Source organism: Pleurodeles waltl, chromosome 4_1, assembly GCF_031143425.1.
Source record: "Pleurodeles waltl isolate 20211129_DDA chromosome 4_1, aPleWal1.hap1.20221129, whole genome shotgun sequence".
In the NCBI taxonomy this organism is placed as follows: Eukaryota; Metazoa; Chordata; class Amphibia; order Caudata; family Salamandridae; genus Pleurodeles; species Pleurodeles waltl.
The window spans coordinates 180,335,866-180,360,355 of NC_090442.1; the positions used below are offsets into that span (position 1 = coordinate 180,335,866).

Below are 24,490 nucleotides of genomic sequence, written 5' to 3' on the forward strand. Positions count from 1 at the left end.
TTAAATAGAGATTTCTATAAAATCTTCTGTGTTCTGTTTTTTTTAACATGGCTTTTTGTCTTTGTTTACTTTCCTTAACGATGAGGGCTCACTAAGACAAATGTAGAACACATTTTAAAGTTATTTCTTTTTATGTTTCCTGTTTAAAATGTGTACTGATAAGGGTAAGAAAAAATCGGCTTTTAGTGATTTTCCTAATTTCTGTTCGGGCTGGAACTTGAAAATACTGGTCATGCCGGCAAAAACAAAACAGCCAGTTGGCAACCCTATAAGTGGCAACATAGCAATACAATCTTTACCAAAACTACAGTATTTTAGACATATAGTGGTTTATGTATGCTCTGAAAGATAAAACAATGTTATTTTTGGGTTTAAGAATCCAGAGCATCCCGCCTAAAGTTGTGTTGGCATCCATGAGACCACACCCTCCACCAAGCTGCAGCACTAGTTCAAGAGCTATGCCACATGACTGGCGGGCTATGATTAATTGGCACTTTTCACTTCTGCATTATTAATTTTAACTAGTTGCTAGAAAAAGAAACAACAAGATTTAAAACATATTACATTTCTATTAGTACATTTCTCCACTTTAGGTAGAAAATTTGCATTAGCTACCACTAACCAGGGCCAATATGCACCCGGAAGAATATGAAATTGGTCTACAAAGTCGTTCATTAGAAGTTCAGATATCAGTATGTAATCAACCAGATCTAGCAGAAACCATTTGCAATTGGTGACATGGAATTTCCACCACTGTACGTTTTGGTGCCTCCAGCTTACACTGCGCATTGCCAGTGATTTTTTTATCAAAACACAAATAGATTGGAATACAGAAGTTCTTCTCGTGTGGTTTGTTGTGTGTAACAACTATGCTTAAAAATAATATGTCGAGCATGCGCAAAGCAAGGAAAATTGAGACAACTTAGTTCATGCAACAAAATAAAAATTACATTACTGTTCTGTGGACCCCACATTGCAAATTTAGGTTTGAACGTATAAACTGTGAAAGTGTCTTTTTGCGCACATTTCCACTGTATAAAGCCACGTCCGTCAGTCACGACGGAGCATTACGCCACAGTATTATAAACCTCGGTGGTAGTGTCGTGTTTTCGCACAACAAACCAGGTGTAGTCGGGAACGTGCTCCCTGCATCACATTTGTGACAAGGCTCCACCAAGTGGAGCTTGAATAGCTGACGTGCTCCTTACCATGCCTCGGTGCAGCGCCTTCGTGATGCGCTCGGTGTCCGCTGCTGGGCGCCAGATCTCGGCGATGACGCATTGCTGCGTGACGTCGATGTTGCAGGAGTTGAGGACGTGGTAGACGGCCTTCATCTTCCTCACCTTGATGGTCCAGCTGCGCAGGCTCCGGGAGGCCTCCTGCATCACGCGCTGGCGGTGGGACTCTGTCTGCGTGATCACCTGTGGGCAGAGACATTGATGGCTTCAGAAGGTGAGCAGGAGACCCAAACTAGATACTAAGGCCCATATTTATACTTGGTTAGCGCCGCATTTGCGTCAAAAAATGACGCAAATGCGACGCTAACAAAGTATAAATATGGGCCTAACAGCACTCAGAGGTAGAGTTTCTGTGGAGTGGTTTAGGGAGACCAAGTAGGGTCTTGGGGATAAAGAGTGGCCTGGGAGGGTGGGTATCTGGACGAGGGGCAGAGAGCTACTGCCTAAAATCTTCCATGAAAGGCAGTAGCTATAATAAGCATCAGTAGCTTCTTAACCAAGCGTGTCAAGGATAGGGCCAGGACGACCAGATCCATGGCAGATTTTCAGGTTAACAAATGACCCTGATAATTAGTTTATTTGGGTTCCTTCGCCTTGATTCGCGAAGGCATTTTCATACCTATATTTAACTCGTGCAGATCTATGTTATTCACAAAATCTGACTTTACACTCATACATGCTCATGCACTTTAGTAACCAACGATGAAGTCACAATACTCGTGTGGAGTACAGGGGTCCCGGTGTGTGAATGCCCTGGAAAGTTATTGGAGCAGTCTCACCCTTGTGAGTTTGTGAGTATTCACAGTCTATTTAAGAGGCATCCTCACCCAGGAAGCACGCAGAGTGTTACTTTTGTAGTGGACAATACGTTTATTTTCGATGATAACAATGGGAAAGAAACAACTGCCCCCACCCCAAAAGTTGTCGGGCTCCAGGGGAAGGGCTTCCTATATAGGTAAAATATTTTCCTGTGGAGAAAAAAGTACAATTGCACAGACGTTAATGCAAGTATTCATGCACAGTTGTATATTATGCACAGTTACTGATGCAGAAACTCTTTTGCATGGTCGTTGGTAGGAATTCATGAACGTTTGCAGGGGTGCTCCTGGAATCCCAAGACTGTTCTAGGTAAACCCTTGTGAATTCCCTAAAATGTGTGAATCTGCATCCAAACAAGGAAGAGAACCAGCGGGTGCAGATTTCCAAATTGCTGGAGAAATCATCCCCATTCTGTGGAAATGTCATTTTTGTCAAGAGATTATCACGAAAGTCTGGTGTGGATCCTGCCCTGATGCTCCTCTACAATATCAGCCTTTGAACACTTAGGATGATATAAGGAGGGCGCACAACCTCCAGAATACCTGTATTGTTTTTTGTGTTTAAACCTTTCCAGAAGCAGAAAGATAAAGATGATGAAGAAGAAAGGAGAAAGAGACAAATACCCTGAAACAAGAGAAAGGAGGGGGCGGTGTTACTACCATTAATACATATACACAGACCCGCAAACTGAATCCAGGAACCTAGGGAGGTTATTTACTGAAGGCTGCATGGGCGCTTGCGTGACACTGCACAATTTTGCACTCACCTACACGTTTTTTTAATGCTAAGTAAACCAACACAATGCTTTGCATCGCTTTGTACCACGTGCAAAAAGTTTAGTAAACTACTCATCCATAACAATATATGTCACCATAAAATCTTGGAGGTTTCATCTTATTCATGTAAAAATACAGTCTGCTCTATAGGCAAGCCAGGAAAGATTGACTTCTTGATAACAGTTGTAGGGAAAGGTTGACAAATCATGTGTGGTAGAGCCCCATTACCATCATACCAGTGTCAACAGATCCCCATGCCTCTTGTGCCGATTCACAAGATTTTATAGTGTGTCAATAACCGACAAAGAACTAAGGTAAACCTCGACTGAAGAAATATGGGTATAATCGTATCCCCACATAATAGCCCTCCTGTGACAGCAAACCTATGTCCCATGTGTTCTCAAAATATTTACAAATTCATTTATTAAACTTACATTTTCCAGACTATGTCATAATAGATGGCCAGAGTTCTATCTTTCTGTAAAAAATGTTTTAGCACCTAATGCTGCCGATTTTAGATAAGAAAATGCTTATTTAAATGATCCTCAAAGGTCACTGTAATGTTAACTCTTTCTTTGAAATGGTGAACTAACATTTGGAAACCTAAGCCTAAAGGTAACCTGCCCTAGATTTCCCAAGAGAGTCTATACAATTATTCTGCTGTAATGACAAAGATGTGAGGGTTCGTCCTGGGCGTGAAGGTGACGTTGTGAATCAATCAATCAATCAAACAAATTTCTTAAGCGCACTACTCACCCTGTAGGATATCAAGGCGCTGGGGGGGGGTTACTGCTCAAAAAGCCATGTTTTGAGGTGCTTTCTGAAGGTTAGGAGGTCCTAGGTCTTGCATAGTTTGGTGGGGAGGGAGTTCCAGGTTTTGGTGGCGAGGTGGGAGAAGGATCTGCTGCCGCAGATGGTGCGTTGGATGCGGGCGACTGTAGCGAGGACGAGGTCGGCGGAGCGGAGCTGGCGAGTTGGTTTGTGGAAGTTGATTTGTTTGTTGAGGTAGGCCGGTCCAGTGTCATGGAGGGCTTTGTGAGCGTGGACAAGGATTTTGAAAATGATCCTTTTGTTGATGGGCAGCCAGTGTAGGGATCTGAGATGGGCGGAGATGTGTTCGTGGTGAGGGAGGTTGAGGATGAGACGTGCGGCTGCGCTCTGTATGCTCTGGAGTTTTCTCTGAAGCTTGGCTGTGGTCCCTGCGTAGAGGGCGTTGCCGTAGTCCAGTCTGCTGCTTATGAGGGCGTGGGTGACCGTTCTTCTTGTTTCTAAAGGAATCAATTTGAAACTGTTGCGTAGCATGCGAAGGGTGTTGAAGCAGGAGGATGATATGGCGTTGATTTGCTGAGTCATGGAGAGAGATGAGTCCAGTATGATGCTGAGATTGCGTGCATGCGTGCGTGGTGGGTGTTGGGGGTGGTCCAAGGGTGGTGGGCCACCAAGAGTCGTTCCATGCTGTCTTGTTGGGACCGAAGATGATGATCTCGTTTTTTTCTGAGTTCAATTTGAGGTGGCTTGCTGTCATCCAGTTAGCGATGGCGAGGAGTCCGGTGTGTAAGTTATTCTTCGCGGTAGATGGGTGAATCAGGCACCTGCCATGAGGTGGTAATGGCATAGTTGGTAGTTGGGTTACTGGTGTGGGTACTTGACAATTAGTTGGTGCGGGTGTGTTCTTTGGTAGTTAGTAATCAGGTAGCTAGTTTGACTGAGCAGCTGGTTGGCATGCAATTGCCGTGGTTGAGTAGTTGATGATGGATAGTTGGCATGGGTGTGTACTCCGGCAGCTGGTAGCTTCATAGGTTCTGTGCGTACGTAGCTGGATAGTTAGCATTGCTGTTTAGCTTGTTAGTATTCAGATAGTTGACTTATGTATGAAACTGGTGTTCAGGTTGCTAGTATATGAATAACTGTTGGTAGTTGGGTAGTTAGCGTGCATGTGTTGTTGAGTAGGTGGTAGCACAGTCAGTGGTTGGGCAGTTGGTAGAAAGGTAGTTGGCGAATTTGTGCAGTTGCATTGTGAGGCTGTTTCTGGGCTTTGGTAGTTTGTTAGTTGGCATGGGTGTGTTGTTAGTCAGGTGGCTTGTGTGGTTTGTGGTTGGGCAGCTGGTTTTCAGGTAACTTGCACAGAAGTGTTGTTGGTCAGTTAGCAGTCTGCTAGTTAATGTGGATGCGTGGTTAGGCAGTTGTGTGGTAAACAGCCAGTTAGAGTCAGCACTGGGAGGAGAATGGTAGTGAGAAAAAACCTCATTATGTAAGTGAAGACACAAAAGATGCACTTTAATCACCTCTGTCCTATAATATCCAGCCCATAAGCATGTCTATGCTGCAGACCTCTTCCGCACAGCAAGGCCTTCAAGTGGTGCCTCTGGACAACCCCTCATGAAACCTGGTGCGGCTGATAGATCTGGCTGTAGCTGTGGGACAGTCTTTGGAAATAAAGCAATTAAGCATAAGACTAATAATAAATAAAGATGCTAAACCAAAGTAGCTGAAAGAAGGCCAGACGTTTGGCTTCTCCAGTCCTTATATTTTCCTTGCCACCCTCCCCAGTCTTCTTTTGTTGGCTGGAGTAAGAGCCTCAGATTCACCTCGGGGGAATGGAAGCAGGTGGCTCAGTCAAGGGGTACGCCCCTTGCAACCCAGCAAATAAGTCAGACTGGCTTCTGGGGCTTGTCGCCATACTGTACCCCTCCTCCTTCTCCTCTGACAAATCGCCTGCACCCCTGCCTCCTTATTTTTCCTATTCTTTTGCATTGGAAATTATGGCAGTGAAGAGCTGGCGCCTTAGTTTTTAGTGGAAAAGTAGCTGCATTTCTTGGCACACAAACCCCACAGTCTCTAACATTCAGCTTCTTCCTTCTGTCACACTGCCGGGCCCCTCTTCAGTTTCTTCCAGTAGTTTTTGATTTCACTCTTTGTCTCTGTATCATATATATCACACTATCCCTAGCTAATGCAATGCTGCTGACACACAGGCCCTCATTATAACATTAGCGGTAAAAAACGACTACTGCCATATTATGACCACAGCCGGATTTCTGCGACAAGAAGGGCAGAAATCCAGCTTGTGCCATACTGGTGGATGGCAGTAAGGTGGCGCTGCGGATGTGTGTGTGATTGGATGTATACATGTGTGTATGTGAATGAGTGTCTGTGTGTGTGTGTGTGTGTGTGAATGGGGGGACGTGGTTGTAGGGGTCGACTTATGAGGTCGAGCTCAGGGATCAAAGGTAAGTACTGGGCACTGATCAGAACCACACCAACAGGTCACACTGGGGGGCACTGGGGCGCCCGGATGCACAGGTGCAGTAAGGCGTCGGTTGCCTGATGGTTCTCTAAGGGAGTTGGACCACGTGACAAACAAGCTGAAGGCTCTGGCTAGAAAACCAGTGGGGGACAACAAGCAGCTAGGTAGTAGACTTGGGGTGCTCAGGGACATAGGTGCACCTTTGGTCCTCTTCTCTTGTGCTCAGGGGCGACGGGTGCAGGGGTGTCTTTAGGTGTCAGGTTTTCTCGTCCAGGGGGATTCGTAGTTAGGAGGTCCTGTCTGCTTAGGCTGCAGGTGTCGTCGGGGAGTCCGGCAGGGGTGGACTCAGGGTAGACTCATGCTTGGGGGAGCCGGGAGACGTTGTTGTCAGCAGTGACCCACCTCAGATTGCGTCTGGGACGACGGGTGCAGTGCTTGCTGTCGGGTTTTCTCTCACCACTAGGCTGCAGGAGAGGGAAGCCTGCATGCAGAGGCTGCAGGCAACTTGGATGAGTCCAGGAGAGGTGACACTCGGGTGGACTTGGACTCAGGCCAGCTGGAGAACATTGCTGGCACCATTGGTTCACTGGGCCTCGAGTGCAGAGGTCACTTCAGGTGTTGGGTCTTTGCTGTTCTTGAGGCTGGAGAGTCCTTTCTTGTTACTTGGTTGCTGAGGAGGTCTGCTGCTCACAGGAATCCTGAGTCTTTTTAGAAGGCAGGCAGTCCCACTGGGTTACCTGGAGGCTCAGCTGTAGGATGAGTCATCTTCTTGGGTAGAGCCCAGTGAGGTCAGCAGGCAGGCAGATATGGCTGGTACCATGTCAGCTGCATCTTCTTCCTCTTCTGTAGGAATGCAACTGTTCTTCGTTCTTTTCTTCGTAGGTCATCGAGATCTGCATCGAGATCTGAGTTCTAGTGTTCGGGGCTGCCATATAAATACTAAATTTAGGGGCATTACAGGGAACGGCAGGCAGTAGCCAATGGGCTGACCACCTTTAGGGTGACTACACCTTTTCTATGACCACTTCCACTGGGAAGTGGGCATAACCCTAACCCTAACCCTAGTGGCCTAATTCCTTTCCAAACACGATGGAGGAATCTAAAAAATAGTGTCCACTTCAGTTTGTCCACCTTAGGGGTGGGACTGGAAGGAAGTGGGCATACCTCCTAATCTGTCTAATTTTCCCACCTGTGCTGCCACCAAAAGTGGGATCAGGACAGGGGGTTGGTCATCTCCATTTGGAGAGACCTGGGTTGATTTCAAATGCAGCAAGGTCTTTGAAGCTCCCAGGCCTGGAATGTCCATCCTGCTCAGGACAAGGTGTTCTCACCTCTGCCCAGAGCAGGCCTTTGTTTTGGGCCTCCAAGTGTGTTGGCTCTCACCTCAGGGGGCAAGAACCCAGTCTAGGGTGGCTGCACTGGTTTGGACCAGTCAGTGAACACAACAGTAGCTTGGTAGGTTTTCAAGGGACACCTCTAAGGTGTCCTCTGAGAGCAGGTATTGCTGAATCCAACACTGGCATGAGTATGGGCTCACAAATACGAGATGTTTAATACCAATTATCCCTATATTCAGAGAAGTCATCATGTAGCTGGGGAACTCGTAGTGACCAGTGTCCAGCACATGCATTACAATGGCTTCCCTGTTCACTTACTATGTCTGAAAATCGACAAAGACATAGCAGGTGCATATCTGCTTCTGCTAGTATGCCCTCATGTGTAATATAATACACGCTGCCTAATAGGGCTGGAAAGCCTACTAGAGGGGTGACTTACAAATATTACATGCAGTGTTAAGGGGACATAGCACACAGACTGTGGGCCAGGTTGTGTTTTCATTTGTGTCTGTACCAAGACACACAGACTGTGGTGGCAGCACTGTGTTCCCTTAGTGAGAGGGTCCCTGGGGTGGCACAATTGTTACTGCAGCCTTCAGGGACCTTCCTTTAGTACCCCATGCCCTAGGTACCATGGGTACCATTTACTAGGGACTTAGAGTAGTATCAAAAGGCTTTGCCAATTGGGAAAAAGTACTGTGCATTTTTGGGGGGAAGAGATCTGGCACTGGGGATCCGATTAGCAGGGACCCAGTGCACTTTCAGTGTGTGTGTGTGCGGAGGGGGGGTGACCATGTCAAAAGAGGCACTTTTCTACAGGAACCTATACTAAAAGCTTTACGAACAAGCTTTTGGTTGTTTCATACTACATCCCATCATACGACTGACAACACTCTATTGGAGCTGTTAGGAGGAAGAGTGAGCAGTTGTTAGCAAGTTAAGTCCATTTGGGTGAAAATGTGTGAAAAGGGGGAAGTAAAGACATGCTCAGAGAAAGTGAGTGTGTTGAGTAAAAACTGTGCAAAGTAAACAGAGTGAAATAAGGAATCAGAATCTCTCATTTAATGCTACGACTGAAGTGAAAGTGACAATCGGTTTGTACAGGAGAATCAGGTGACCTGAGCTGAAGACACGTGGAAGTAAGTACTCCAAACCATTCCACATGAATGAACTGAGAGGTTCTGCTTTTCTCTTGAGGAGATGGTCAGTGGTGAGATGCTCCAAAAGTGGTTAATTTAATCAGTCCCAGGTTACTAGTTCTGCACCAACGCAAGTTTGTCAGGGAGATGCAATGATGGGAAATGTGTAAGCCAATGAAACAGAATCACAGTATGAGGTAGAGGTTAGACATCACAGGGAGAATAAAAGCAATGTAAATGATGACAGGTCAAACAAAAGATCAGACAATACTGATGAGTTTGCTGACCCTAGCAGTTTGGATGGAGGCAAACTCCGTAATGTGGGTCTTCCTGTATGGTTAAAGAACAGTGTAAGGTACTAGTTCCTCTGAAAAGGGAAGAGATGTTGTATTCATTTGTCCATTTCCTTTCCCCTTGTTTTGTGTCCACTATTAGCTTTTGCTTACCCAGGAGTGCCTATAGAAGATGACGGTGGTAAGAGGGGTGAGGTGATGTGAGACAGGGTTTAACGGCATTTGGATTTGTGAGGTGGCAGCATAAACACTAAAGAAAGCCTCAGAGATAACTCAATGTGCCACGTCTTATTTAGCAAGGATATAGGGGGATAAGGAGGTAGTGTGGCTATGAATGGGGTTGGTTGTGGAGACAACAATCAAGGAAATGGGTCCCAAAGACCTCATGGAGAAGCTGGGCCCAGGTTAGAAAATCCTGACAAGAGACATGGCTGGAAAGTTGTGTTGAGAAATAGACAGGATAATGCAGAAATATCTAAAGTTCTGATGGGGAGCGGGGCAGGAAAGAGATGGATCAGACATAATGAGAGCTTGATGGTGACAGAAAGGTGCTGCTCGGGGAACTGAGTGTGTGCAAGAAAGGGTTTCCACAGGTCTTTACGTTATGTTGTTTCTCACCACATGTCACACTTTTTTCACCTAATATTCCAAGGCACAGAAATGTAATAGTATATAATTAAGCCCAGGAATATTTTTTGGATGTTTTTATTTTTTTAGGAAAAGCACTTTCACAGCTTTGTCCACAACCTGCCTGAGATGCTCTATGTCCAGTTAACAAGCCCCCTGTAACGACTTCATAATGACAGCTAGCGAATAGTCCCTATGTTCCTATCATATAACGTTACCACAGATTTGAGTCACTTCACCAGTATTTCCTAAATGGTATTCTATACAGCTCTTACCGTGTTTAAGTCTTCAATCCTGGTGTTCACTCCCGCAGCCATCTCACGGCGTTCCGTCACAGACTCCGGGCAGGCGTACAACGTAGCACGGAAGCTATTGAAGGAGGAAGTACAAAGAAACACAGAATAAGACTCACTCTGACAGTGCGTAGACAACACCCACAGACCAAGGATGGTGACCATGGGATGTCTTCTCTGACAAGTGAAGAAACTTGTTGAACCCGGCCTGGTCAACAGTGGTTGACAGCCCTCATTGAGCAATGTTTGAATGAAATCTGATGAGATAGCCACTTCTGTTCCCCACTCTAATGAAGAGAGAGAATCTTGGCATACATCACTATAAAGGCAATATCAGGGCTTATGTGCCTAGTGCTAAACCCCAGTTTCCTAGTTTATGAGCTCTAAACCCTATTATATCCCAATTGGTGTTACCACCAAGCCATCTACCCAGTTATAACAGTAATACATCTACATACAACTAATGATACAGTACACAGGTGGAAGGTAGGAATTAGGAGCTGCAGCTGTGTTCCTGAAGTTGCTGCTTAAAGTGCCTGTGGACTGTTTTGCAATACCTGTTGTAAGAAATTACGTCTCTAGTTGACAGTCGGTTTGCACCATGTCCAAGTAGGGACCCTCACTCTAGTCAGGCTAAGGGAGATACCTGCTCAGATAAACCCTGCTCGCCCCCTTGGTAGCTTGGCACAAGCAGTCAGGCTTATCTCAGAAGCAGTGTGTAAAGCATTTGCACATAACACACAGTAATACAGTGAAAACACTAAAAAAGGACACCACACCAGTTTCAGAAAAATAGCCAATATTTATCTATGTAAAACAAGACCAAAATTAGACCAAAACAAGAAAAATCCAACATACATACAGTAATAAAGATATGAATTTTGCAGGAGAATTAACTTAAAAATACAGTTTCTTGAAGTCGATAGCTCCACCTGGGATTATCACGGCGTCGTGATCAACAAAACCAAAAGTTCAGGCCAGCCGCAGCATCGCGAACCAGCGACAGTATCGGGAAGACCTGCAAACAGTACCTTTGGAATTGCAGGGTACTGTGATCCTCGCGATGAGATCCAAAGAGCGGCATCGTTGGCATTGTGGTGTCGGTTCCGGTGGTTGTCGGGCCCGTGAAGTTACACGCTTGCTGATCGGACTCTGGGCTGATGAAGTCAGTGTAGGAGGCTGGACTGGCTTGTAGTGAGTACCAAGGGGTACTTACACCTTACACCAGGCCCAGGTATCCCTTATTAGTGTATAGGGTGTCTAGCAGCTTACGCTGATAGATAATGGTAGCTTAGCAGAGCAGCTTAGGCTGAACTAGGAGACGAGTGAAGCTCCTACAGTACCACTAGTGTCACTTGCACAATATCATAAGAAAACACAATACACAGATATACTAAAAATAGAGGTACTTTATTTTTATGACAATATGCCAAAGTCTCTCAGTGAGTACCCTCAGTATGAGGATAGCAAATATACACAAGATATATGTACACAATACCAAAATATGCAGTAATAGCAATAGAAAACAGTGCAAACAATGTATAGTCACAATAGGATGCAATGGGGGCACATAGGGATAGGGGCAACACAAACCATATACTCTAGAAGTGGAATGCGAACCACGAATGGACCCCAAACCTATGTGACCTTGTAGAGGGTCGCTGGAACTGTAAGAAAACAGTGAGGGTTAAAAAAATAGCCCACCCCAAGACCCTGAAAAGTGAGTGCAAAGTGCACTGAAGTTCCCCAAAGAGCACAGAAGTCGTGATAGGGAAATTCTGCAGGAAAGACCAATACCAGCAATGCAACAACGATGGATTTCCAGACGAGAGTAGAGTACCTGTGGAACAAGGGGACCAAGTCCAAAAGTCACGATCAAGTCGGGAGTGGGCAGATGCCCAGGAAATGCCAGCTGTGGGTGCAAAGAAGCTGCCACCAGATAGTAGAAGCTGAGGATTCTGCAAGAACGACAAGGGCTAGAAACTTCCCCTTTGGAGGATGGATGTCCCACGCCGTGAAGAGTCGTGCAGAAGTGTTTTCCCGCAGAAAGACCGCAAACAAGCCTTGCTAGCTGCAAAGCTCGCGGTTAGGGTTTTTGGATGCTGCTGTGGCCCAGGAGGGACCAGGATGTCGCCAATTGCGTGAGGGGACAGAGGGGGCGCCCAGCAAGACAAGGAGCCCTCTCAGAAGCAAGCAGCACCCGCAGAAGTGCCGGAACAGGCACTACGAAGTGGAGTGAAACGGTGCTCACCCGAAGTTGCACAAGAGAGTCCCACGCCGCCGGAGGACAACTCAGGAGGTCGTGCAATGCAGGTTAGAGTGCCGTGGACCCAGGATTGGCTGTGCACAAAGGAAATCCTGGAAAAGTGCACAGGAGCCGGAGTAGCTGCAAAACACGCGGTTCCCAGCAATGCAGTCTAGCGTGGGGAGGCAAGGACTTACCTCCACCAAACTTGGACTGAAGAGTCACTGGACTGTGGGAGTCACTTGGACAGAGTTGCTGAGTTCAAGGGACCTCGCTCGTCGTGCTGAGAGGAGACCCAGAGGACCGGTGAAGCAGTTCTTCGGTGCCTGCGGTTGCAGGAGGAAGATTCCGTCGACCCACGGGAGATTTCTTCGGAGCTTCTAGTGCAGAGAGGAGGCAGACTACCCCCACAGCATGCACCACCAGGAAAACAGTCGAGAAGGCGGCAGGATCAGCGTTACAAGGTTGCAGTAGTCGTCTTTGCTACTTTGTTGCAGTTTTGCAGGCTTCCAGCGCGGTCAGCAGTCGATTCCTTGGCAGAAGGTGAAGAGAGAGATGCAGAGGAACTCTGATGAGCTCTTGCATTCATTATCTAAGGAATTCCCCAAAGCAGAGACCCTACATAGCCAGAAAAGAGGGGTTGGCTACTTAGGAGAGAGGATATGCTAGCAACACCTGAAGGAGCCTATCAGAAGGAGTCTCTGATGTCACCTGCTGGCCCTGGCCACTCAGAGCAGTCCAGTGTGCCAGCAGCACCTCTGTTTCCAAGATGGCAGAGGTCTGGAGCACACTGGAGGAGCTCTGGGCACCTCCCAGGGGAGGTGCAGGTCAGGGGAGTGGTCACTCCCCTTTACTTTGTCCAGTTTCGCGCCAGAGCAGGGCTGAGGGGTCCCTGAACCGGTGTAGACTGGCTTATGCAGAAATGGGCACCATCTGTGCCCATCAAAGCATTTCCAGAGGCTGGGGGAGGCTATTCCTCCCCTGCCTTAACTCCTTTTTCCAAAGGGAGAGGGTGTAACACCCTCTCTCTGAGGAAGTCCTTTGTTCTGCCTTCCTGGGCCAAGCCTGGCTGGACCCCAGGAGGGCAGAAACCTGTCTGAGGGGTTGGCAGCAGCAGCAGCTGCAGTGGAACCCCTGAAAAGGCAGTTTGGCAGTACCCGGGTCTGTGCTAGAGACCCTTGGGATCATGGGATTGTGCCAACAATGCCAGGATGGCATTGAGGGGGCAATTCCATGATCATAGACATGTTACATGGCCATATTCGGAGTTACCATTGTGAAGCTACACATAGGTAGTGACCTATGTGTAGTGCACGCGTGTAATGGTGTCCCCGCACTCACAAAGTCCGGGGAATTTGCCCTGAACAATGTGGGGGCACTTTGGCTAGTGCCAGGGTGCCCACACACTAAGTAACTTAGCACCCAACCTTTACCAGGTAAAGGTTAGAAATATAGGTGACTTATAAGTTACTTAAGTGCAGTGGTAAATGGCTGTGAAATAACGTGGACGTTATTTCACTCAGGCTGCAGTGTAAGGCCTGTGTAAGAATTGTCAGAGCTCCCTATGGGTGGCAATAGAAATGCTGCAGCCCATAGGGATCTCCTGGAACCCCAATACCCTGGGTACCTCAGTACCATATACTAGGGAATTATAAGGGTTTTCCAGTATGCCAATGTAAATTGGTGAAATTGGTCACTAGCCTGTTAGTGACAATTTGGAAAGAAATGAGAGAGCATAACCACTGAGGTTCTGGATAGCAGATCCTCAGTGAGACAGTTAGTCATAGCACAGGTAACACATACAGGGCACACTTATGAGCACTGGGGCCCTGGCTGGCAGGGTCCCGGTGAGACATACAACTAAAACAACATATATACAGTGAAAAATGGGGGTAACATGCCAGGCAAGATGGTACTTTCCTACAGTCAGGAACGCTGGCATGGATGGTGTCGGGGCTGCGGTGCGAAGAGGGACAATGTGATGTGTGGTGCCCGCGGTGCAGGCAGTGGCTTGGTGACGGCGTCCAGCAGCCTCGGTGAGACCAGGGCTGCGGTGTGAAGCGGGGCGGTGCAACATGTGGTGTTACAAGGTCACAGTGCAGGTAGCGGCATAGTCGTTGCTGAAGCGCTGTCGTCAGTAGGCCCAAGTCGGCGGTGCGGGACGGGCTCCGTGCGGTGTCCACAGGTCGCAGTGCAGACAGGGATGTCTGTTGATGGCACAGGAGTCAATGGTACTTGCGTCAGTGGGTCAGGGCTGCGGTGCAGGACGGGTCTGTACATTGTATGCCTCACAAGCAGTGTCCCCCGGCTACGGTGCGCCGGTGTCAGCAGCAGTATCATCATCAGGGATGCCCAGGCTGCGATGTGTGGAAGGCGATGCCAGAGTGCGGGACCCACGGGTTGCAGTGCACGCAGCGGCGCAGTGGCGCCGGCAGATGGCGGTGCCGGTGAGACCAGGGTTGCGGTGCGAAGTGGGGCACTGTCACTCTGTGCGGCAGCAGCAGGTCACGGTGCAGGCCTGCAGCGACGTTGGCGGCATTGCAGTGGCTTTTCCTCTTGAACAGCACAAAACACACAGTTCCCAGTGCTGTACACAGGTTAAACTGAAGTCTTTAGTGTCCCTGAGACTTCAAACAGGAGGCAAGCTCTACTCCTAGCCCTTGGAGAACTTTCTCAAGCAGGATACACAGCAAAGTTCACCCGTTGCTCTCTTTTAAGGCAGAAACAGCAACTGCAGGCCAATCCAGCAAAGCAACATAGCAAAGGGGCAGTACTCCTCCTACAGCTCTTCAGCTCTTTTCCTTGGCAGAGGTTCCTCCTGGTTCCAGGAAGATTCTAAAAGTCTGTGGTTTTGGGTCCACTACGTATACCCCTTTCTGCCTTTGAAGTAGGCATACTTCAAAGGAAGGTCTCTTTTTTTCAAGCCAGCCCTTGCCCAGGCCTGGGCCTAGACACACTCCAGGGGGTTGGAGACTGCATTGTGTGAGGGCACGCACAGCCTGCTACACCTCCTTCTACTCTAACCAAGATGGCCCATCAGGATATGCATGCTACAAACCAGCTCCCTTTGTGTCACTGTCTAGAGGGAATTCACAACAGCCCAACTGTCAGTCTGACCCAGAAGTGGAATACACAAACAGGCAGAGGCACAGAATGGTTTAAGCAAGAAAATGCCCACTTTCTAAAAGTGGCATTTTCAAACAAACAATTTAAAAAACACCTTTACCAAAAGGGTTATTTTTAAATTGTGAGTTCAGAGACCCCAAACTCCACATTTCTATCTGCTCTCAAAGGGAAACTGCACTTTAAGGATAATTAAAGGCAGCTCTCATATTAACCTATGAGAGAGATAGGCCTTGCAACAGCAAAAAACACATCTGACAGTATTTCACTGTTAGGATATGTAAAACACATCAATACATGTCCTACCTTTAACATACACTGCACCCTACACTTGGGGCTACCTAGGGCCTACCTTAGGGGTGCCTTACATGTAGAAAAAGGGAAGGTTGGGGCCTTGTAAGTGGGTATACTTGCCAGGTCGAACTGGCAGTTTAAAACTGCACACACAGACACTGTAGTGGCAGGTCTGAGACATGTTCACAGGGCTACTCATGTGGGTGGCAAATCAGTGCTGCTTGCCCACTAATAGCATTTGATTTACAGGCCCTAGGCACACCAGGTGCTCTTGACTAGGGACATACCAGTAAATCAAATATGCCAACCATGGATAAGCCAATCAACAGTCCAATTTTTATATGGAGCACTTGAACTTTAGCACTGATTAGCAGTGGTAAAGTGTGCAAAGACAATAAACCAGCAAAAACAGAGCCCAGTATACCATAAAAACAGGAAGTCAGAAGGCAAAAAGACAGGGGAGACATGCCAAAAAGCTGCCAGGCATAACATCTGTGATTTAACCAATCTGGTCCTGATCTTTTAAAAGCAAGTATGCATCTAGCTCCTGACGATTTTAGTATCTATGCAAGTGTGTCTGTCATCATTGTGAGAAGGTAGCCTCTTTCTAGCCTTGTTACCCCCACTTTTGGCCTGTTTGTGAGTGTATGTCAGGGTGTTTGTCACTGTTTTCACTGTCTCACTGGGATCCTGATAGCCAGGCCTCAGTGCTCATAGTGAAAACACTATGTTTTCAGTATGTTTGTTATGTGTCACTGGGATCCTGCTGGTCAGGACCCCAGTGCTCATAGGTTTGTGGCCTATATGTATGTGTCACTGGGACCCTGTCACACAGGGCCCCAGTGCTCATAGGTGTGCATGTATATGTTCCCTCTGTGGTGCCTAACTGTCTCACTGAGGCTCTGCTAACCAGAACCTCAGTGGTTATGCTCTCTCATTACTTTCAAATTGTCACTAACAGGCTAGTGACCAATTTTTACCAATTTACATTGGCTTACTGGAACACCCTTATAATTCCCTAGTATATGGTACTGAGGTACCCAGGGTATTGGGGTTCCAGGAGATCCCTATGGGCTGCAGCATTTCTTTTGCCACCCATAGGGAGCTCTGACAATTCTTACACAGGCCTGCCACTGCAGCCTGAGTGAAATAACGTCCACGTTATTTCACAGCCATTTTTCACTGCACTTAAGTAATTTATAAGTCACCTATATGTCTAACCTTTACCTGGTAAAGGTTAGGTGCAAAGTTACTTAGTGTGAGGGCACCCTGGCACTAGCCAAGGTGCCCCCACATTGTTCAGAGCCAATTCCCTGAACTTTGTGAGTGCGGGGACACCATTACATGCGTGCACTACATATAGGTCACTACCTATATGTAGCTTCACCATGGTAACTCCGAATATGGCCATGTAACATGTCTATGATCATGGAATTGCCCCCTCTATACCATCCTGGCATAGTTGGCACAATCCCATGATCCCAGTGGTCTGTAGCACAGACCCTGGTACTGCCAAACTGCCCTTCCTGGGGTTTCACTGCAGCTGCTGCTGCTGCCAACCCCTCAGACAGGCAGCTGCCCTCCTGGGGTCCAGCCAGGCCTGGCCCAGGATGGCAGAACAAAGAACTTCCTCTGAGAGAGGGTGTGACACCCTCTCCCTTTGGAAAATGGTGTGAAGGCAGGGGAGGAGTAGCCTCCCCCAGCCTCTGGAAATGCTTTGTTGGGCACAGAGGTGCCCAATTCTGCATAAGCCAGTCTACACCGGTTCAGGGACCCCTTAGCCCCTGCTCTGGCGCGAAACTGGACAAAGGAAAGGGGAGTGACCACTCCCCTGACCTGCACCTCCCCTGGGAGGTGTCCAGAGCTCCTCCAGTGTGCTCCAGACCTCTGCCATCTTGGAAACAGAGGTGCTGCTGGCACACTGGACTGCTCTGAGTGGCCAGTGCCACCAGGTGACGTCAGAGACTCCTGCTGATAGGCTCCTTCAGGTGTTAGTAGCCTATCCTCTCTCCTAAGTAGCCAAACCCTCTTTTCTGGCTATTTAGGGTCTCTGTCTCTGGGGAAACTTTAGATAACGAATGCATGAGCTCAGCCGAGTTCCTCTGCATCTCTCTCTTCACCTTCTGATAAGGAAACGACCGCTGACCGCGCTGGAAGCCTGCAAACCTGCAACATAGTAGCAAAGACGACTACTGCAACTCTGTAACGCTGATCCTGCCGCCTTCTCGACTGTTTTCCTGCTTGTGCATGCTGTGGGGGTAGTCTGCCTCCTCTCTGCACCAGAAGCTCCGAAGAAATCTCCCGTGGGTCGACGGAATCTTCCCCCTGCACCCGCAGGCACCAAAAAGCTGCATTACCGGTCCCTTGGGTCTCCTCTCAGCACGACGAGCGAGGTCCCTCGAATCCAGCGACGCTGTCCAAGTGACCCCCACAGTCCAGTGACTCTTCAGCCCAAGTTTGGTGGAGGTAAGTCCTTGCCTCACCTCGCTGGGCTGCATTGCTGGGAACCGCGACTTTGCAGCTACTCCGGTCCCTGTGCACTTCCGGCGGAAATCCTTTGTGCACAGCCAAGCCTGGGTCCACGGCACTCTAACCTGCATTGCACGACTTTCTAAGTTGGTCTCCGGCGACGTGGGACTCCTTTGTGCAACTTCGGCGAGCACCGTTTCACGCATCCTCGTAGTGCCTGTTTCTGGCACTTCTCCGGGTGCTACCTGCTTCAGTGAGGGCTCTTTGTCTTGCTCGACGTCCCCTCTCTCTTCAGGTCCAATTTGCGACCTCCTGGTCCCTCCTGGGCCCCAGCAGCGTCCAAAAACGCCAAACGCACGATTTGCGGGTAGCAAGGCTTGTTGGCGCCCTTCCGGCGGGAAAACACTTCTGCACGACTCTCCAAGGCGAGAGGGATCCGTCCACCAAAGGGGAAGTCTCTAGCCCTTTTCGTTCCTGTAGAAACCTCAGCTTCTTCTGTCCAGTAGAAGCTTCTTTGCACCCACAGCTGGCATTTCCTGGGCATCTGCCCATCTCCGACTTGCTTGTGACTTTTGGACTTGGTCCCCTTGTTCCACAGGTACCCTAGATTGGAAATCCACAGTTGTTGCATTGCTGGTTTGTGCCTTTCCTGCATTATTCCTCTAACACGACTCTTTTGTCCTTAGGGGAACTTTAGTGCACTTTGCACTCACTTTTCAGGGTCTTGGGGAGGGTTATTTTTCTAACTCTCACTATTTTCTAATAGTCCCAGCGACCCTCTACAAGGTCACATAGGTTTGGGGTCCATTCGTGGTTCGCATTCCACTTTTGGAGTATATGGTTTGTGTTGCCCCTATCCCTATGTTTCCCCATTGCATCCTATTGTAACTATACATTGTTTGCACTGTTTTCTAAGACTATACTGCATATTTTTGCTATTGTGTATATATATCTTGTGTATATTTCCTATCCTCTCACTGAGGGTACACTCTAAGATACTTTGGCATATTGTCATAAAAATAAAGTACCTTTATTTTTAGTATAACTGTGTATTGTGTTTTCTTATGATATTGGGCATATGACACTAAGTGGTACTGTAGTAGCTTCACACGTCTCCTAGTTCAGCCTAAGCTGCTCTGCTAAGCTACCATTATCTATCAGCCTAAGCTGCTAGACACCCTATACACTAATAAGGGATAACTGGGCCTGGTGCAAGGTGCAAGTACCCCTTGGTACTCACTACAAGCCAGTCCAGCCTCCTACATTGGTTGTGCAGTGGTGGGATAAGTGCTTGAGACTACTTACCACTCTTGTCATTGTACTTTTCATAAGAGAAAAATATACAAAACAAGGTCAGTGTATATACACATAGCCAAAAAGTTTTGCATTTCCTCTTTTCACTCTTTTCTAAGTGCTGAAAAGTACTCCTAAACTTTCAAAAAGTTCTTAAAAGTTTAAAAAGTTTTTTTTCTGTCTTTCCAAAAAGTTCTGAAAACTTTTGTCTCTTTCTCTATCACTTTAACTCTCTCTAAAAAAATGTCTGGCACAGGCCAAAGTGTTGATCTGTCCAAACTTGCATATGACAACCTTAGCTGGAAAAGAGCAAGGAGTCTCTGTATAGAGAGAGGTTTGAGTGTAGGGAAGAATCCTGCCTTGGAACTGTTAATTAACATGCTTAGAGAACAGGATAAGGCCATAGGTGCCCCATCTGTTGAAAAAGTACCTAATAGTTCCCAATCTGATTCAGGGACTCCCCCAGGAAAAGATTCAGGAAAGAAACTTCATAGCCTGCCCATTACTAGACAATCTAGCATAGATGGTAATGATGATGAGCCACACCAAATAAATAGTGTTGTCTCACATCATAGCAAAAGCATTTATTCTCACCATACTGGTAGTAATGTTTCTGTAAACCAAGCTGTTAAGTTGGCTTCTGTAAGGGACAGGTCTCCTTCTGTTCATTCCCATCATAGCTCTGTTTCTAGAAATGTCCCTCCCACCAACCCTGATGACAGAATGTTAGAGAGGGAACTCAATAAGTTGAGGGTGGAACAAACCAGACTGAAGCTTAAAAAGCAACAGCTGGATTTGGATAGACAGTCTTTTGAATTAGAGAAGGAAAGACAGAAGTTGGGTTTATATACCCATGGTGGCAGCAGCAGTATTCCCCATAGTCATCCTGCAAAAGAGCATGATTCCAGGAATCTGCACAAGATAGTTCCCCCTTATAAGGAGGGGGATGACATTAACAAGTGGTTTGCTGCACTTGAGAGGGCCTGTGTTGTACAGGATGTCCCTCAAAGGCAGTGGGCTGCTATCCTATGGCTATCATTTAGTGGAAAAGGTAGGGATAGGCTCCTTACTGTGAAAGAAAATGATGCCAATAATTTTACAGTTCTTAAGAATGCACTCCTGGATGGTTATGGCTTAACCACTGAACAGTACAGGATAAAGTTCAGAGAGACCAAAAAGGAGTCTTCACAAGACTGGGTTGATTTCATTGACCATTCAGTGAAGGCCTTGGAGGGGTGGTTACATGGCAGTAAAGTTACTGATTATGAAAGCCTGTATAACACAATCCTGAGAGAGCATATACTTAATAATTGTGTGTCTGATTTGTTGCACCAGTACCTGGTAGACTCTGATCTGACCTCTCCCCAAGAATTGGGAAAGAAGGCAGACAAATGGGTCAGAACAAGGGTGAACAGAAAAGTTCATACAGGGGGTGACAAAGATGGCAATAAGAAGAAAGATGGTAAAAAATCTCAAGATAAGCATGGGGATAAGGGTAAAACCAAAGATCCCACTTCAAATCTTAAACACTCTTCAGAGGGTGGGGATAAAACTAATTCTTCCTCTTCTTCTCAACCTGCACACATTAAAAAGCCTTGGTGCTTTGTGTGTAAAAACAGAGGCCATAGGCCAGGGGATAAGTCCTGTCCAGGTAAACCCCCTGAGCCTACCACCACTAATACATCAAGCTCTAGTGCCCCTAGCAGTAGTGGTACTAGTGGTGGGACTGCTGGCAACAGTCAAGCAAAGGGTGTAGTTGGGTTCACTTATGGGTCCATAGTGGAAACTGATGTAATCAGTCCCAAGACAGTTTCTGTCACACCTAGTGGCATTGGCCTTGCCACACTGGCTGCTTGTCCCCTTACAATGGATAAGTACAGGCAGACAGTTTAAATAAATGGTGTTGAGGCCTTGGCCTACAGGGACACAGGTGCCAGTTTCACTTTGGTGACTGAAAACCTAGTGCCTCCTGAACAACACATCATTGGACAACAGTATAAGATTATTGATGTCCATAACTCCACTAAGTTTCTTCCCTTAGCTATAATTCAGTTTAGTTGGGGTGGAGTTACTGGCCCTAAGCAGGTGGTGGTATCACCTAGCTTACCTGTAGACTGTCTCTTAGGTAATGACCTAGAGGCCTCAGGTTGGGCTGATGTAGAGTTTTATGCCCATGCAGCCATGCTGGGCATCCCTGAGGAATTGTTCCCTCTCATTTCTACTGAAATGAAAAAGCAAAGGAGAGAAGGCCTGAAAACTCAGGATCCCTCTCCATCAACAGGTAAAAAGGGTATCACAGTATCCCCTAACCACCCTACCATTCAGGATACCATTCCTGTGGTGGGAGAAACCTCTCCTGGGGTGGCACCTGTTCCAAGGGAATCATCAGCTGGCATAGCTGGACTCCCTGAGGTAGAAGTACCTCTCTGTGGGATAACTAACATTGGTGACAAAAAGAGCACCATTTTAGTTAACATGGAGCATCCCTCCAACCCTCCCAGAGAAACTTTAGTGCAGAAACCCTGTACTGCCTCACAACACTTAGGACAGCATCCCTGCCCTAGTGTGGAGCTCATAGGACAGCATCCCTGCCCTGCTCCAACTCAAGAGAAACAGCATCCCTGTTCTCTCTTCCAGCCAAATGGACAAAGTTTTTGCCCAGCTACGGCTTTACTGAGACAGCATCCCTGTCTGGCATTTCCATCATTACAAATAGGTTCAGTGGATAATTCCCACTGCTCTAAACTAAAACTTACTGATAGAAACTCTGAAAATACATCTTCACATTGTTGGTTAGCTAAAAAACTTCAAACAGGGTGGTTTACATCCCCACAGGGAAGTAACCATATAGTGGATGATAAAGGGAGTAACCAGTCTATTGCAGAGCTACTCTCTACTTATCACCACTTAGACAATAAAGTCTCAACTGGCCAAGGTTAGCCTTATTGTCCTTCGTTTGGGGGGGGGTTGTGTGAGAAGGTAGCCTCTTTCTAGCCTTGTTACCCCCACTTTTGGCCTGTTTGTGAGTGTATGTCAGGGTGTTTGTCACTGTATTCACTGTCTCACTGGGATCCTGATAGCCAGGCCTCAGTGCTCATAGTGAAAACACTATGTTTTCAGTATGTTTGTTATGTGTCACTGGGATCCTGCTGGTCAGGACCCCAGTGCTCATAGGTTTGTGGCCTATATGTATGTGTCACTGGGACCCTGTCACACAGGGCCCCAGTGCTCATAGGTGTGCATGTATATGTTCCCTCTGTGGTGCCTAACTGTCTCACTGAGGCTCTGCTAACCAGAACCTCAGTGGTTATGCTCTCTCATTACTTTCAAATTGTCACTAACAGGCTAGTGACCAATTTTTACCAATTTACATTGGCTTACTGGAACACCCTTATAATTCCCTAGTATATGGTACTGAGGTACCCAGGGTATTGGGGTTCCAGGAGATCCCTATGGGCTGCAGCATTTCTTTTGCCACCCATAGGGAGCTCTGACAATTCTTACACAGGCCTGCCACTGCAGCCTGAGTGAAATAACGTCCACGTTATTTCACAGCCATTTTTCACTGCACTTAAGTAACTTATAAGTCACCTATATGTCTAACCTTTACCTGGTAAAGGTTAGGTGCAAAGTTACTTAGTGTGAGGGCACCCTGGCACTAGCCAAGGTGCCCCCACATTGTTCAGAGCCAATTCCCTGAACTTTGTGAGTGCGGGGACACCATTACACGCGTGCACTACATATAGGTCACTACCTATATGTAGCTTCACCATGGTAACTCCGAATATGGCCATGTAACATGTCTATGATCATGGAATTGCCCCCTCTATACCATCCTGGCATAGTTGGCACAATCCCATGATCCCAGTGGTCTGTAGCAAAGACCCTGGTACTGCCAAACTGCCCTTCCTGGGGTTTCACTGCAGCTGCTGCTGCTGCCAACCCCTCAGACAGGCAGCTGCCCTCCTGGGGTCCAGCCAGGCCTGGCCCAGGATGCCAGAACAAAGAACTTCCTCTGAGAGAGGGTGTGACACCCTCTCCCTTTGGAAAATGGTGTGAAGGCAGGGGAGGAGTAGCCTCCCCCAGCCTCTGGAAATGCTTTGTTGGGCACAGAGATGCCCAATTCTGCATAAGCCAGTCTACACCGGTTCAGGGACCCCTTAGCCCCTGCTCTGGCGCGAAACTGGACAAAGGAAAGGGGAGTGACCACTCCCCTGACCTGCACCTCCCCTGGGAGGTGTCCAGAGCTCCTCTAGTGTGCTCCAGACCTCTGCCATCTTGGAAACAGAGGTGCTGCTGGCACACTGGACTGCTCTGAGTGGCCAGTGCCACCAGGTGACGTCAGAGACTCCTGCTGATAGGCTCCTTCAGGTGTTAGTAGCCTATCCTCTCTCCTAAGTAGCCAAACCCTCTTTTCTTGCTATTTAGGGTCTCTGTCTCTGGGGAAACTTTAGATAACGAATGCATGAGCTCAGCCGAGTTCCTCTGCATCTCTCTCTTCACCTTCTGATAAGGAAACGACCGCTGACCGCGCTGGAAGCCTGCAAACCTGCAACATAGTAGCAAAGACGACTACTGCAACTCTGTAACGCTGATCCTGCCGCCTTCTCGACTGTTTTCCTGCTTGTGCATGCTGTGGGGGTAGTCTGCCTCCTCTCTGCACCAGAAGCTCCGAAGAAATCTCCCGTGGGTCGACGGAATCTTCCCCCTGCACCCGCAGGCACCAAAAAGCTGCATTACCGGTCCCTTGGGTCTCCTCTCAGCACGACGAGCGAGGTCCCTCGAATCCAGCGACGCTGTCCATTGACCCCCACAGTCCAGTGACTCTTCAGCCCAAGTTTGGTGGAGGTAAGTCCTTGCCTCACCTCGCTGGGCTGCATTGCTGGGAACCGCGACTTTGCAGCTACTCCGGTCCCTGTGCACTTCCGGCGGAAATCCTTTGTGCACAGCCAAGCCTGGGTCCACAGCACTCTAACCTGCATTGCACGACTTTCTAAGTTGGTCTCCGGCGACGTGGGACTCCTTTGTGCAACTTCGGCGAGCACCGTTTCACGCATCCTCGTAGTGCCTGTTTCTGGCACTTCTCCGGGTGCTACCTGCTTCAGTGAGGGCTCTTTGTCTTGCTCGACATCCCCTCTCTCTTCAGGTCCAATTTGCGACCTCCTGGTCCCTCCTGGGCCCCAGCAGCGTCCAAAAACGCCAAACGCACGATTTGCGGGTAGCAAGGCTTGTTGGCGTCCTTCCGGCGGGAAAACACTTCTGCACGACTCTCCAAGGCGAGAGGGATCCGTCCACCA

General features: G+C 47.9%; 1 protein-coding gene across 1 annotated transcript in view; it reads right to left on the reverse strand.

Moving 5' to 3' along the window:
- Window positions 1–24,490, reverse strand: part of LOC138287520 (V-type proton ATPase 116 kDa subunit a 4-like) — a 237,330-nt gene that overhangs the window by 147,276 nt on the left and 65,564 nt on the right. The window contains exons 9-10 of the mRNA XM_069227986.1: window positions 9,752–9,845; window positions 1,209–1,421 (exon numbers count right to left, since the gene is read on the reverse strand). Of these exons, the coding sequence (XP_069084087.1) occupies window positions 1,209–1,421; window positions 9,752–9,845 (307 nt within the window). The remainder of the gene's footprint in view (window positions 1–1,208; window positions 1,422–9,751; window positions 9,846–24,490) is intronic.